This window comes from Equus asinus, chromosome 2 (genome assembly GCF_041296235.1).
Source record: "Equus asinus isolate D_3611 breed Donkey chromosome 2, EquAss-T2T_v2, whole genome shotgun sequence".
Lineage (NCBI taxonomy): Eukaryota > Metazoa > Chordata > Mammalia > Perissodactyla > Equidae > Equus > Equus asinus.
In genome coordinates, this window is record NC_091791.1 from 101894597 (window position 1) to 101910980 (window position 16384).

The 16384-nt window shown below is 46.1% G+C and overlaps 1 protein-coding gene across 4 annotated transcripts in view; it reads left to right on the forward strand.

Annotated features, from left to right (window-relative positions):
• Positions 1-16384, forward strand: part of NTRK3 (neurotrophic receptor tyrosine kinase 3) — a 367286-nt gene that overhangs the window by 307142 nt on the left and 43760 nt on the right. For all 4 annotated transcript variants that reach the window (XM_044761568.2, XM_070495631.1, XM_070495626.1 and 1 more), the window contains 2 exons: positions 5941-6113; positions 9157-9400. In XM_044761568.2, the coding sequence (XP_044617503.1) occupies positions 5941-6113; positions 9157-9400 (417 nt within the window). The remainder of the gene's footprint in view (positions 1-5940; positions 6114-9156; positions 9401-16384) is intronic.

The following is a 16384-nucleotide window of genomic DNA, read 5'->3' on the forward strand; positions in this document are numbered from 1 at the left end:
TGCATCTCTCATACTTTGCGGGTGGGAATGTAAAGGGGTATAATTGTTTTGAAAACAGTTTGATATTCTAGAACATTGGTATACTGTATGACCCAGCACTTCTACTTCTGGGCCTATTCCCAATGGATATCTGTCTGTCTGTCTGTCTGTCTATCTCTCTCTATTTATCTCTCTCTCTCTCTCTCTCTATCAAGAGATGTGTCTAAGAATGTTCACAAAGCATTATTTATAACAGCCAAAAGCCAGAAACAACCCCAGTGTCCATCAATGGCAACGTGGATAAAGAACTGTGCTATATTCATATAATGGAAAGCTATTCAGTGAGGAGAATGAATGAACTACGGCTGCATGCAACAGTGAGGAAGAATCTCAAAAGCACAATGTTGAATGAAAAAAGATATAGAAGCATATACATAATGCTATATGTGTGATTCCACCTTTATAAAATTCAAAAAACAAGTAATTCCCAGCATCTAGGAATTCGTATTCAGGTAGTATAAACTATTTTAAAAAAACAAGGATGTGAATTCCATGAGTCAGCATAGTAGTTACCTTCAGGGTGAGAGAGAGCATCCTGGAAGGGCAGGGTACAGGGTGGGGCCATTTCTGGGAAGTTGGCAATATTTTATTTTTTACTTACATCGAGGATGCACTGGTGTTAGCTTTGTGATAAATCAGTGTGCCGTAAAAGATTTTTCTTTCAAGGATTTATCATATTCTTAAAAATACGCTTAATTTATTCATTCCATACATATTCATTGAGCACTTACCGTGTGTCTGCCCTATATGAAGTAATGGGGAGAGAGGAAGAAAGGAGACCCCCCAGGCCCAGGAAGCTCAGGTCTCAGAGTCGTAGAATATCAGAGCCCAGAGGGACATTCACGGAGGAGAAGAAGATGGTGATGATGATGATGATGATGACAACATTGAACGGACAACACTCATTAGGGTGCTCACAGTATGCCAGGCCCCACTGTGGGTGATGTGTGCATGTTAATGTTTCATTCTCATGGCAACCCTGAGAGCTGGGCACTAGCATTGTCTACATTTAACACAAGAGGACATTGAGGCACAGAGAGGTTAAGAAATTCACCCAAGGTCCCACAGCTAGTCCGTGGTGGAGCCACACTGAAACCTGGACAACCCCTTTCCTCCACAGATGAGAGAATGAATCCTTCTCACTGCCTTTCCTCTTTCCCCCCATCTCTCTATGCTCTGCTCTGGGTGAACCTCAGCGTTCTTCCAAGTCATGAATTCTTCTTGCGGTTTTATCTAGTGTAGATTGTGTCCTGTCAATGGAGATTTTTATTTTGACATCAATGACCATACACTTGATTTCCAAGATGTTTAACTGGTTCTTAACTTTATTGTTATCTTAATCTTATTTCTCTCTGTTTTGGTTGCATACCTTCTTGATTCTTTAAAATAATTATTTCTTCACTCTCTTTGAGCATTTACTTATTTTAACATTTTTCTCAGTCTTCCTATAAAATTAATTTTATATGCAGGAAATATGTGTTCTGGTTATTTATAATTTTAATTATTTGGATTCCATGTGATATTTCTTCCAATATGTCTGAACTTCAGCTTTTGGGTTCCTTTTGATTTGGGAGGTTGTTTTCTTTTTGTTTTGGTTGCTCATGATTTCCAGTTTCAGTTACTTTAAATTGGAGCAGAAACTTAAAATATTTGTGAAACAATCTGAGTGTAGAATCTCAGATTTTTACTATTTTCTCAATTTTTAAAAATAGTATTTCGCCCCACTCTTAACACTTTTTAACACTGACTTTTAGAAGTTCCTTCCAAAAATATTCATCCTAGGTTCCCTAAAAACAGTCCACTCTTTGCACTCATATTTCATCGGTTTCCATGAAATTTCATTACATTAAGTGACGACATTAACAGGCTCAACTGTCAGAAATGAATTTGGGGACAAGCACGGCTGGCTCTTGGTAAGCTCCTCTCTGAGACGAAGGTATCTCCGGATATTCAACTAGTAGTGAGTGTTCAGGGCATAATGGGCACCAGTCAGTGTGTTCCACAGAGGTTATGGACAGTGCCAGCTTTTCTGGCTGGTCATGTGGATATAGCTCAGTTGAGAGTTTTTCTGGTGCAAAGAACAGGACGTGCAAAGGGCCTGAGGCAGATAAAATCGTGGTGGGAAAGAAGGACGGAAAGACCAGTGAGACTGAAGTGTAATGAATGAGGAGAAGGGAATGTATGGGAGGAGAGGAGGCAGAGACAGGTGGGGTGACCTGAAATTCAGAGCCCATGATTGTGTAAAGGAGTGTGGATTTTATCCTGAAAACAACGGGAAGCTGATGGCCAATTTTAAGGTAGGAAGACAGATGAGAGAAGGGCACCTGTACATGTGATAACTACCCATCTTGTTCTCTGATAAAATCGTTTGGGGATCTCAACAAGGTGAAGTGACAGTGGATTTTGAGAGGAAAAGAGAAAGGAGATTTTCGTACCTTCTTTTTAAAGGGCTGACTGTGTGTGTGTGCATGGTTGTCTGTGTATTTGAACGTTTAGGAATTTGAACATTTAGGAATATGTGTATCTCTGTGCATATAATAAAATAGATTTCAGTATATTAATAAAATCCAAAACTGAACATTCTTTGAAATATCTCCTCTCAATAAAAGAAAAAAAAAAAGGAAGGCAGCAGAGCTCCCAGGCTGGACAAGACGAAGAAGTTAAATGACTCTGATGAAGTGGGAACTGTTGAGAAGTTTGAATGTTCCTGCCGTCTAGACTGCTTTCCTCCCATCCTACTAAACAGCCCCACTGAAATCCTTCCCCCAGGGCAGGAGGTGGATATGCATCCTGATGCACACAGCGGGAGGACCAGAAAGGGCAGTGCCTTCAAACCTTGGGTGGAGAAGAAGGAGACCAGGGGGCCAGAATTCCTGCTCTCCTCTTTGTTCTATGGATACCACTGGAAGGGCTTCAGAGACCCCTTGGCAAGACCCATCTCCCTGTGCCTCCCATCCACTGACTGGGGACCCATGTTGAAGTTTCCCAGCTCCAAAGAACGTGTTGGATGTTGGCTCCATTGAGAGGGGCAAGAGAATCTCTGAGCTGATTTTCCTCTTTATTATTCTCTTTCTATCATCTCTGGTCCAATTGCATCAATCCCTGGGGTTTGGGGCCACTTGCAGCTCTGAACCCCAGTTCTGCACTTGACCCTTTGCCAGTTACATAGGAACTTCAGGTTTGACCCAGGAGCTGGAAAACCCATTGTGATGGTGGAAAGAGAACTGGCAGGATAAAGGATGTGGGAAAGCTAGAAGAGGCAGCAGTGGCTTTGTGCCCCATCTCCCAAATGAGGAACTCATATCTGCCTCGCGGTGTGGGGAGCCAACCTTGGGGATGCTGGCTGGCACTGCGTGAGAGCTGAGAACGGAAATAGCCAACGGCTGCCATTGGCTTCCGGACTGTGCAGGAGAATGATTTACAGAGATGGAGAGAGGCCATTTGGCTGGCCTCAAATTTGATCTACTTTTCCCTCTCATAAATCCAGTGTTCACATAAATCTTTGTATTCTCCCATCCCACCCATGCTGGGTTCCATTTTTTTTTCTTTACCTTCTTGTTCTTCATGAAAATAAATAAATCACTGGCAGTCATCCTATACCCATGGCCCAGCTCATGCAGCTCAGGGCTGCAGCTGGGAGCTGGGTCACCCAGGAAAGCGCCTTCTCTTGATGACTCCCTGCCTTCCTCCACTCGTAGGAAGAAGGCTTTGCAAATGTCTTGATTCTGACAGGTGGACCCATGGCAGCCTATTCCTTTATTATGGGGTAGCATCCCAATAAGCCCATAGGATTAGAACTGGTGAAAATCAGCCGTGGGTCAGTGGATCTCCCACTTTCCTGTGCCCTTGGACTGCCTTACAAACCTGGCTTCCTCGCTGGGTCCACCTGCTCTGCCAGCTGCCCATACTCCTCTTCTTTCCCACCCTCTCCTCTGCCCTTTCATGTCTTTAGCTTCTGCACCCACCATTCCCTTGGAGACCTGCCTAGAGAGTTATTCATCTGATAAATTAATTCAAGTAGGTGTGCTGGGGAGGAAGGTGTCCTGGGCTCCAGACTCAAGCCTCTACTTCTTGTGTGATCTTTGGCAAGTTGCTTCCCCATTCTGGACCTCAGTTTTCTCAGCTGTAAAATGGGAAAGCTACATTAGATAGCTTCCAGCATTTTTGTCAGCAGTAGAGTCATTTACTCAAACACTTTTTTGGTGAAACCTCCAAATTTTGAAAAGAATGAAAGGTGGCGCTGGTTGAAGTGGGAGTGGGTTTTGATCTCTGGCTAAGAGACTGTGGCCCTCTTGATGGCCCTAGAGCCATTGCCATTGAACTCTGGGTCACCAGGAGGTGTCTGGGGTCCAGTTTAACTCTAAGCTGCTGTCATTTAAGATGTACGAATGTGTGCTGATCCCTGGGCAGGGCTGGGCCTCAGTTTCTCCAACTCCAGAAATGAGCAGGTGGAAGCAGATGCTATCTGGGGCCCTTTTAATGCTAAGAATCCATTATGTCTACTGTATGCTGATGACTAGATACAATTTTTGCATATTCTCATTCCTTCCGTGCTCTAAGCCAAGGCAGCCATGTGGATTTCAGCTGATGGGAGTTGTGGGGGAAAGAGAAAGTTCTCTGACTAGGGAGGCCTTTCAGTAGTAGCATGAACTACAGGGGAGGTCCGTCTGCCTAAATAACCAGAAAGTCCAGATGCCTGGCAGAGAGAATGCAAACCAGTCTCCTGTCTGTCTGGATTTCCGCTAACTTGAAAATGGCGCGCAAACTGCACACCCCACCTTCATTGCCTTGTGTTGTGTCTATTGAGGTTACTAAACAGTGTCATTTGAGGCACCTGGATGCTTGGCCCCTGCCTTCTGAACTCATGGGGAGGGTGGTAAGCTAGAGAAATGTGTGAGCACACCTGCCTGGCTGCTCCTCCTGCAGAGAGGGACCCGTTCCCACAGCAGTGCCCTATCCAAGGTCCATCGGAGGTGATGGATGTCTTCCACTTTGGTCTTGCCATCCCCTTCTGGTGCTGGAGCATCCACATTCACAGCTGACACCCCTCCTACCATTGCTCTTCCATTTATCTTCCTGGGCCTGGGGGCAGGTGGTCTGGTCTGGTGCTCTTCCCTCACACCAGGGCCTCCCACTCCCATGGGGGTTGAGTTGTGACATTTCTGTGGCCACCAGATGCCCATCTTCCCCTCCTACCCTGAGACTTTGTGGTCCTTTACCTGGTCCTGGTCTTGGGTGATCCTCAGGCTTCTGCCTGTTAACTGCCATTCCCATCGCTGCAGCCCCATTTCCCCCCAGTGCTCCCTTCACCCCTACTAGGAGAACACCAGAGCCTTCTAGAAGCCAAAGCGGTCACATTTCTGTGCAAGTATACACTCCTTCACGATCTAAAATCAAGGAATAGAAAAGGCAAGAAGACTTTATTACACTGTCTGCCTGATTTCTGATGGGCTATGGGCACAGTCTGGTTTACATAGTGAAAGCAACTGGGACAGTGGTTCTCCCACTGTTTAGTTTAGAGGTGGGACCATTTCTTCAAGGAAACGTGGGAAGGGGCCTTTGTCAGGCCTTCCATCTCCCTGCCCCCTCTCTCTGCGTTCACACTAATCTCTGAAGAAGCCTAGGGCTCTGAGATGAACATGGTTTGAAATCACTGGCTGGTGGATGGGTCGTGGGTTTCAGAAAGTTGATTTCTGTTTCTACAGGGATGAAAATGCTGAAGGACGAAGGAGTCAGGCCTGGCTACTGTGTCTTAGTCTCATGCTCTTTAAACCCTGATTAGAATCTCATTTGTTGGGAACCAGCAGTGTCATTATTATGGGCACCAGCTTTCTTCCTGGGAGGGAACCAGACACACCCCTGCCTTCTGGTTGCTAAAAAACATGTCCTGCATTGTTTCAGGCCCTGAAGGATCCCACCTTGGCTGCCAGGAAGGATTTCCAGAGGGAGGCCGAGCTGCTCACCAACCTGCAGCATGAGCACATTGTCAAGTTCTATGGGGTGTGTGGCGATGGGGACCCCCTCATCATGGTCTTTGAGTACATGAAGCATGGAGACCTGAACAAGTTCCTCAGGTGAGCGAGGATCGCTGTCCTTACCTCTACTCTCCAACCCAGCCCTACCGGACCCTGGGGGTTCTCTCTGGAGCCAGAAGTCCTAGTGCCCCTCTGAACACAAGTCTGGGGATTCGAAATGAGAAGCAGCCTTTCATTCTTCTACATCAGGCCTTTGTCCCTGATTTCTAGGGAGAAAAAGTTGAGGATGCTATGACAAGTAACCTGTGCTCTCCTTCCTGATCCCAAGTAGACTGAGAAAAAGAGCAGGGTCTGGAATGAATCCAAGGAGGGAGCCCAGAGGGCCTGCCAGCCTATAGCTTCCAACTCCTAGATTCTAGGGGCATCCTTCCCCTGGATCATGTGAATAGCTTTCCCATTTTGTGCCTTACACTCCTCAGTGTTGCAAAGTGAGGCTAATACCTCATACCCCTCCTGGAAACCTGCTTGCTAGAGACTTTTTGATGAGGAGTAAGAAGGCAGAAGTTCACAAATTCATCAGGAGATAGAGATGGTTGAAAAAAAACAGTGGATTTTCCTTGGATAAATGTAGAACTGTGCTGTCCAGTACCGTGGCCACATACGGAAATTTGAATTTAAATTTACATAACTTAAATAAAACTTAAAAATCCAGTTCCTCGGTCACACTAGCCACATTTCAAGTGCTCAGTAGTCACATGTGACCATATTGGGCAGTGCAGTATAGGACATTTCTATCAATAGAAAGTTCTATTGGAGAGCATTGTTCTAGAAAGATTGGATTTGTTGTAAGAAGAGTTTCCCCAAACCTGGAACAAGATCATCTGGACTTTGAGATGTTCTTGATGGAACTGGTAAGAGACGGGAACCCCAACCAGAAGTTCCGGATGGGGTTGAGGGGGAACTCTCCCTTGCCCAGAGAAAGCAGCATCTCACCACTACAGCAGAGTTAGCACTTCCCTGCCTCCCACATCTGCCACCTCCAAGTAGTGCCCAGATGTGGAGGGGGCAGCCACGTGTGAGGGTCTGTGGAATTCAGGGTCCCAGGAAGCAGGTTGAAAAATCAGACCCTTGACATAGCGTGTGGTCCTTGAAACTTATTGACTCTCATTGAATTCCATGAGATTTTCAGAGTCCATATGTAGATTATGGAACACTCTAGCACACTCACCAAAAACTGATGAGCATCTCCTTGAAGTGGGACATTCAACAGGAGGCTGTGGTTTTAAGGGAGAAATGGAAAGGATTGGTAGCAGATAGTGAATGCTTCTTATGAACTGGATTTCCAAAACTGTCCCTAAAGGAATTGAAAGTATCTGTAGAATGTTCTAAACCTCCTAAAACTTGATTTCACAATGAAATTTATTCCTTTCCCAGAGAACTCAGTCCTTATCATAAGACAGACTTGGGTTCACGCTCTGAATTTGTCGTATCTTAGCGATGTAACCTGGAACAAGTTTTCAACCTTAATTCTCTCTCCCAGGAATCAAGACTGTTCATAACTGCTTCCCAGGTTTGTTGTTAAGAGCATTAAATGACAAACATTAAATATATATGTATAATACCTAGACGAGTTTTCCATGTAGCGAGGTGTTTAGTCGATGGTAGTTACTATTAAAATTTTTACAATTATTATTTTATCAGAACTGTGAACCACGGTAGTTTCTAACACAGGCGACACCCTTTCTGAATATTCAGGGTCTTCCTCTCCCTGCTTCCCTTCCCCTGGGGTCAGAGGGACATGCTGCATTTTCCACCATGCTCTCTGAATGGATTTAGCAGTACCTTCAGCCTCAAGTGCCACCATCAGGGCTACAGAGAGTTCCTGGGTGCCTCTCTGTACCACTGTTGCGCCAATATAAGAGAAGATGAAGAAAGAGAGTCGAAGGCTGTTCCTGCTCCTGTATCTCCCAGGTTTTGAGGGCAGGCTGTGGTGCCTTCCCCAGTAGACAGGAGTGCAGGCTTGCCCCGGTGATCCCGCTGTCTTGGGAGCTGAGCAGTAGCCCTCTTTCGGAGGGGTCAGGTAGACAGAGCCCACAGGAGATGATAAAATGACTGTGTTCATATTTAATGGCGCCTTTCAGTAGAAATTGGAGAAGCAGTAAAACAGGCCAAGGCCTTGCTGTACACCAGGGCTCCTTGGCCCACAACTTCGTAAATAAGGGCCCTGGGTGTGGGTACGGCTCATTGCGCTTTCTGGAGAAAAGAGTGAACACTAAAAGTGACCCATATGACAGAGAAAGGTGTTAGAATAACAAATCTGGGCCTTGATTTGGGATGGAGCGGGTGCTGGGGCTCCCGGGGCTTCTGCTTCAAGGTCACAGAGTCTTTCCATCCTGCCCTGCCACCAACAGAAGTTACCCAGTCCTAGACAGTATGGTGGAGAGGTTAGAAGTGTAGACTCAAGTCTTGCTACCCAGGGTGTGGACTGCCAACCAGCAGCATCACACTGGGAGCTTGTCGGAAATGCAAATAATCGGGCTCTGCCTAGAAAATCAGAATCCTAGGGGGCAGGGCCCGGGAATCTGTTTGACGGGCCCTCTTGATGCTCCTTAAAGATTAAAGGTCTCCTCTAGAGCCACTTGTCTGGTTTCAGTCTGCCTCCTGATTACCCATATGGCCACATTGGGACTTCTGGGACTTTGGCCAGGTGATCTGTGCCTCAGTTTCCTTATCTCAAAATTGGAGTGGGAGATTTAAGTGAATTAATGTGTTTAAGATCGTTAGAGTTTGGAACATTGCAAGGGCTCTGTCAGGTTAGTTGTTTTATTAGTCATTCTATACTAGGCATCTAGACCCTGAAAAACCCCAGAGAGCAGTAAAATATTTAAAAGAGTCAGTTTATACTCTGACCCATCAGAGCATGTCTGCGTCACCTTAGTTGGGAATCTGGTTGTAACATTTTACCCATGTCCACACTCAAATAACATAATTTGGATGGATTGAAATAGGCCATAGGTAGGCTGAGAAGGGAGATTTTATTCCTGTCTGTGGTGCATCCCAGTGATCAGGGAGTTGAGAAAGCGATTCCCCTTGATCTCCTGAATTCTCTCTGTCCCCTGTCTTCTCCCCCGACCCCTCACAGGGCCCATGGGCCAGATGCTATGATCCTCGTGGATGGGCAGCCGCGCCAGGCGAAAGGCGAGCTGGGACTCTCCCAGATGCTCCACATCGCCAGCCAGATTGCCTCGGGCATGGTGTACCTGGCTTCCCAGCACTTTGTGCACCGGGACCTGGCCACCAGGAACTGCCTGGTCGGAGCCAATCTGCTGGTGAAGATCGGAGACTTCGGCATGTCCAGAGACGTCTACAGCACCGATTACTACAGGGTAAGGTGGCTTCTCCAGCTGCAGGACCCACGGCAGACTAGCGCCTTGCTCACATGTCTTTGTCATTGTCCATTAACCCTGTCACTCCAAAGCATACACATATACACACCCATGCCCAGACACATGCTCCATGGTTAGCCTTTGGCCTCTCCTGCATCTTGACATACCTGTTTACTATTCTCTTGATAGCTCGCTCCTCCCTTTCTCTTGGACATTTAACCCAATTGCATCCTTACATTGCAATGACATAGGCCTTATGTTCCCACCTGCATCAGTATTCATTCTTCATGCAAACAGACTCATATATATATGTGTACACCCAAATGCACACATAGATAAGCTCAACTTGGTGCTACATTTTAAGATCTTCCAACTCAGTCCCCAGTCCAGCCTCACCCACAACGCATTTTCTTCTTGGAACTTATCTGATGACCATGTAGGCTTATCTCGTCTTCTAAGGTAGATCTTGATGAGAAGCCAGAACCCAAAGTGAAGTTGCAAAAATAATTAATCTGTTGCTAAACAGAATTATCCCAACAGCTTAGGAAAGATGAGGCAAGAAAGTGTGTTATCATTGCCAGCTTTGGAGTGAGGTGTGGGTTGGTGTTTGAAAAAGCTTTCTGATGATGAGAGGAGACATCACATTCAATTTTACTTCTATACAGTTGTGTACCATACATTAACAGACGTCTTATTTGGCCCACAGAATTATCTTTTCCTTTAGTCTTTGGGGATGCCCTTGCCATGGATCATTCAGTGGTTTCTGACAGTGTTATTATTGCCATATTATTGCCAGGGAAAGGACGAGTGGGCGCGAGTGTCATTTATCTCAAAAAGGGGAAGTATGGGTGCAACCTGAGATACAGAGATGGGATAACTTCTGCAAGCTGACTGGGAAGCAAATGCCTCAAAAATATGAGAAATGTACTTTGGGGACATTGAATGGGTGAGGAGTTGGATAGGTGGTACAAGGAGAGGGTGGAATAATGTTTTGGGGGTTGAGGGGTGTGGTAGCCATTTGTCTCATCTTTGTGGGAAATGGATGATCAAGGAGTCCAGATAGAATTGTTCCTTTGGCCTGAGCCTGGTAGACCAAGCGGCTGCGAGTTTGGGGTTGGCATCCGCAGATCAGTTCTATCTGGATGCTCCTACTGGCTTTGCCTAAGCAAGAAGACCCAGATATTAAAACTGGTCACTCAAGACACTTCATTTCAGCTGTGGCCTGGAGAAAAACAGAATGTTTGAGACATGCTTTTATGGCTAGAAAGTGACGTGCTCATAGTAAAACCAAAGGATGGCAGATGATACACCATCATGGGAAAATTTGAGGCAGAATAGACCAAATAGTGGGGAAATTAGAATGTCTGCAGCAAACTAGGCAATTTCTTGAGCCACCTGCCCTGTCCAACATCCCCAGATATGGAAAAGGGAGCATGATGCAGCCACAGACTGATGGCCAGGGCAGACCTGCCAGGAAATAGCAAAGTGGAATCTTTCTTTAGCATCTAGACCAATTTTTTCAGTCATTTCCAAGAGAGGCATTGGTGTGGTTACTAAAGGCCCATGGGTCATAGATTTCTTGAGTCTAGCCGGAGCTGGCACCATTTAATTGCCTTTGCACTCTGTGTAATGGGGTTTGCTGGCCTGTCTGGCTGAGCTCAGATTTATGTTGGGTTGATGAAAGCAAGGGATGGATCATTGTTTTCTGTGTGAGGCAGATGTTTGATTATGCCAATCTGGTCTCTACTGGCTTCACCAGGGTCTTGGGAAACAATATCTGATCAGAATGTGTGTAGACTCGGCTTTCAAACTTGCTTCAAGGAGTGCATTTATTATTTCTCGATTCTGATTTTAAAGAGAAAAAAAAAAGATCACATTTCCAAGTGATACTGCTTTGTAACTGTGAGCTGTTGCTCTTTACTCCTCGGAGAGCTGCAAGGAGTAAATCTGTCTCATTTCTATGGGCTCCAAGGCAGATTGGAATTTAAGAAAGGGAGAGTGAGGTGAGAAAATGTCTTTACTCTAGGTATCCACAGTTCCTTTTTCATGAGTTCTCAGCCAGGTTTAAGCTGAGGCCAGCTAGCTCGAAAATGGATGTCTTTGGTCTCAAGGAAGTATGAAATCAAAAGGATAGCTATTGCAGTAAAAACACAGGGCACCACTGGAAAACTGCATATTCCACTGATGGTGAGTTGATCGTATACTCTCCATTTTCAAAGAGCAGCTTGTAGCATATCTTAATGTTCAGTTGCTCACAATCTCCTAGTGTATACACAGCTCCCCCTCCTTCATTTTCCATAAAACAAAAGGCGGAAATAGATTTGCCTGAGGTCACATCCATAATGAACCTTGAAGTCTTGTTATCCATATTGGAAGACATCAGGGTGACAAAGGAGCCCTGTATGTGGGCCTAATCCTATCTGTGTTGACGTCCTAGCATCATTAGCAGCCATGGGACCTCAATGCACTTTCTCTAACCTCTATTTCATTGTCCCAATTTTAAAATGAGGACAAACATAGTCTCACAACATAGTTATTTTGATGTTAGACAAGTTCATTTGTTTAAAGAAAAAGCCTGGAGTATGCTACCTACTGGATAAACTTTTGTTTATATTATCTTCCTTAGTTCCTTTCCCACCAAGGCGGAAGAACTCCAGGGATAATCTTATTTTCAGATATTAGAGAGAGGTCAGAGAGAGGGACCTCCTGATCCCTGGAAAATGAACTGGGATCGTGTGGCTGCCCCCAAAGAGGAGGGTCTTTTAGCTGACCACCTCTGGAAAATTTCCTCCCCAAATTTTCCACTTAGGTAGAGATATGGGGCTTCCGTCCTCACTTGTTCTTCTGGTCAGCGTGTATCTGGTCCCGCTTTGAATCTTAGAGCTGAGTCCACGTTCAGGTGACTTATGAAAGACAGTTTTGTTTGGTCCACCGACTGAGGCTCTGGGGGAAGGCAGCGATTTATTAGATAGCAAGAACATGAAGGATTCTGTCTGCAAGCTGACTCCCAGCACAGGTTAGCGCCCCTCTACTACTGGAGGCTACTGAAGTCTCCTGGGCCTAGGAGTTTGCTGGTTTCTGGTGTCTAATATAGCTGAATGCAGATAATTCAGGTCTCTGTGTGTGTGTGTGTGTGTGTGTGTGTGTGTGTGTGTATGTGTCTGTGCTCACCCATCTAGCACAGATTCCAGAGCGTATATCTGAGGGCAGAGGCAGAGGAAGAGAGAAACTCCTCCTTCTTTCTTTCTTTATCATTTTTAATTTCTTAAAGAGGCACCATCTGGCTCATGCATGAGTGGAATGCGAACGATTTACAGAGGTGAACTGCCTAATTTCCTGTTACATATTTAGAGAGAGAAAGCAAACATTGCTGTACCACAGTGCGAGAGTGATCTGTTCTCTCCTCCTAAGACTCTGCCCAGTGACGGAGAGCTTTTCCTCTTTGGGTCACCAACTCGATACTTCTGAGATTGCCTCTAAACAGGCTTTGACAAGGGCAGGCGTCTGGTGCCATTCTATCTTTTGCAGAACATCAGATAACACTCAGGGATTAGAGGTCAAATCTGGAATTTAAAAAAGTTTCAAGCATCCTGAAGACGAGAACAGAATAGAAATATTTTCAGATGTCTTGATTTGGAGGGGAGGCGATAGGCTGAGGTCCAGGAGGGATGGGATTGGAGGGGCTCGCTGCTCTGATCCTACTGATCCAAAGGGCCAGGCGTGTGCCTTGCTGTTCACCCTCCGGTCCTTTGTGCCCAGCACGGTGCCTAGGACTTGGTAGACACTCAGTAAAAATGTGCATGAATGAATGAAGTCAGAATGGGAATTTGGAATTAGTCAGGATGTGGTTTAGGCCAGACCATGAGGAGCCTGGACAGGCAAATGGATGCCCAGCTAGGTGAGGTGAGTCTCTGGAGATGACGTGGGGATCCGTTGTCTAAGCAGGCAGAAGCAGATCTGGGGACTGGATCTAGAGGAGGGAGCGAGTGCTGGTCTGAGTCAGGGATGACTTGCTTAAAGTCAGAGGGGAGTCTTGGGAGGAGGTGGAGCCAAGTGTCCAGGAGATGAGGAGGAAAGTACGGCAAAGCCCAGGCAGACACATATATGGGGGACATGAGGCAGGTCTGAAAGCTGATAGCAAGGCCCTGGGTTCTAAGGTGGAGATTCTGGGTCAGGATTCTTGGAAACCCCTGGAAAAGATGACAAGAGTAACTGTTAGGATGTGAGAATAATTTAAAACAAGCTGATCTGGCTGGTGGAATATTTGATTTTATGGATGTCATGGTGCCCCATGGCAGTAATAAAAAGTGTAGGCTCTTGGACCCATACCGCCTGGGTTTGAATCTCAGCTTCTGTAGTTCCTGCCTATATAACCTTGGGCAAGTGGTTTAAACCTTCTGTCTCCCCAGACTGTAAAATGGCACTAATAGCCCTGATCGCAAGCATTTCCTGTAAGAATTAAGAATTAATAAATATAAAGCTCTTTGCATAATAAACACTCAATAAATATTAATTACTGTTACTGTTATTGGAACTAAAGCACAAATATCTTCCCCAATTCCAAAATGGGCATTCTAAACAAGGCTTACCTAAGTGTATTAGTGAAGGCAGGCAAAAGGATCTAACAAGCGGATGCAGAATATATAATGATTCCAACACAAAGAGAAGTCTGTTTCTAGGTCACGTAACAGTGTGAGCAGGTGAACTTGTTGGAGGAATAGCCCTCCTCCATGTGGTCATTCAGGCTGATGGAGCTCTATCCTCCTCTGTTGTGTGATGTCTTGGTCCCCTAGGTGCCCGTCCCCATTCAAGCCAGTTGGAGGGGGAAACAGGCATGAAGGAATGCACAAGGTTAATGGGCCTGACCTGGAAGCAGGGCCTGTCACTTCTTCTCATGGCAAGAACCCAGCCACAAGGCCTCACTCTTTGCAAGGGAGGATGAGAAATGGAGGTAGCTGTGTCCCCAAGTAGGAGAGAAGAATGTGGATTGTAATGAGCAGCTGGTAACCTCTGCCACAGTATGGGTGAAGAAAGACTCCTTTCTCTTCCAACATGCCATTCCAACAGTGTTTTATCCCATGTCTGATGATTTAGCAGGAAAATTAGGACAAGGCGTCCTTGCTTTCTATTGCTACTCCCATCCCAAACATGGAGATCCTGAGAGGCGCGGTTTCATCTTCTCATTGCAAATTCTGGGTGTCACATGACATTTGTAATCAATCGGGGAGCTTGGCCTCACCTGCCATCTTGGTGCTTTGGTCATCCCCCTGGAAAGCAGCAAAGGCATACTCATAAGAAAACACATCCTGTGGAATAGGCGGGGAAAAGGGGTATGTTCAAAATCAAAGGGAGTCTAAGTTAATAGGTAAGAAAATACATCCAGAAGCAAAACAGGGAAGAAATATAACTGGAGCAGCTTCTGTTCCAAACACATGATGGTTAAGGGGGGATTCACAACATATTCCACATTCTAGCTGAAGCCACCCAGTGCTGTTGAGAGCAGGGTTAGGTCCTTGACTAAAAGCCCGGGCTCTCAGCCTGTAGAGGGTCCCAGCGAGGGCTTCAGGAGCCCCAGGAACTCTAAGACTTCCTGAAATTGTATGAACAATGTTGCATGTGGGGTGTTTTGGTTTTTGAGGGTTCATAGCTTTCAAGAGAATCCCAAAGATGTTTAGGGCCTGTTGGCATACTGGAAATGAGTTTCCTACCATGTCAGTCCTTAGAGAATAAGACAGAGCTCCAAAGACTGAGGCCGGGGAGGGAAGCCCTCTGATTAGTTAAATCAGGACCTGAGGTTAGAGCAGGGCTGAGGCTTAATCAGATGGCCTCTGAGGCCATGACCAGCAAGAATGTTGACTGATTACTGAGTCACCTGCGCTGAGAGCCCGGGGACCATCAAAGTCTTGTCGATTAATCAATTAGTCCTTGGCCTCAAGTGGAGAGAGGCCCTTTGGTGGAAGCCAAATGGCTGACAGTGTGTTGAGGAGAGCCAGTGGTCTATGAAATAACTTGTTATTTACTTTTGCCTTTAAAAGCTAGTGAAGGCAATTTAAGCCAATTGACTTTCAGGACCACAAGGTGCCAAGGTGCCAGCCATGCCCCTTGCTCTTTGTTGGGGTTTCTGGGAGACCCCCTCAGTAACTGGCACCCCCCCCTCCCTGCCCAGATTCTGAGCTCTGAGTCCATTGAGACAGAAAAGCCCGGCAGGTGGAGATTATAATGTGCACTTGAATACTAATAGAACCCTTGTGGATGGTGGCCTCACTGTGTGACCACAATGAGTTGTCTCTCATACTGAATTCCCAGGTTTTCTAGCATGGCATCCTGGGAATACTGCAGGCTTTGCCATGCGTGGGAGGAAATTTTGCTGTTCATTTCTGCTCCCTTTAGGCAGGCAGATGCCCATCAGAATGCGGCAGGAATGTGACTGCACGCTCATCCTGCACCAGTCAGAAAAGTTGTTTCTTCAAAGGAGCTTTGGGCTGGAGAGCTGCCCTCCTGGAAACCGGAAACAGCACAAAGAGGGTGGGTCCCTCACAATTCCTTTCATCCCCACCTGGGCAAGTGGTTGCCTGCCCTCAGAATCTTAGTTCCTTTCTCCGGAGGGCAAGAGTAGGGAGACCTGCCCTCTTACTTAACTGCCTGGGAGAGGATAAGCAGCTGGACAGACTGGTCCATGAGGGATGCTGACCTTGTTTGGAGAGGACTTAACCAGACTTGTCCCTGTGGTTTCAGACATGAGGTTCCTGAGCAGACCCAGGCACCAGGGAAGAAGTTATTCTAACTATCAGAAGATGAGGGTCCCATGCAGGCTGTCCAGTGGCCAGAGCCCAGTGGCTGGACCTGATTGTTCTCTTGCTGTTTTTAGAATATTCCAATAATAGGTTACCCATGTTCCTGTTATCTGGAGGAGAACGAGGCAGGAAGGTTTGTATTCCATTCCTGAGAAATGTGATTTTCCCGTTTCCTATTTTTCATGAATAC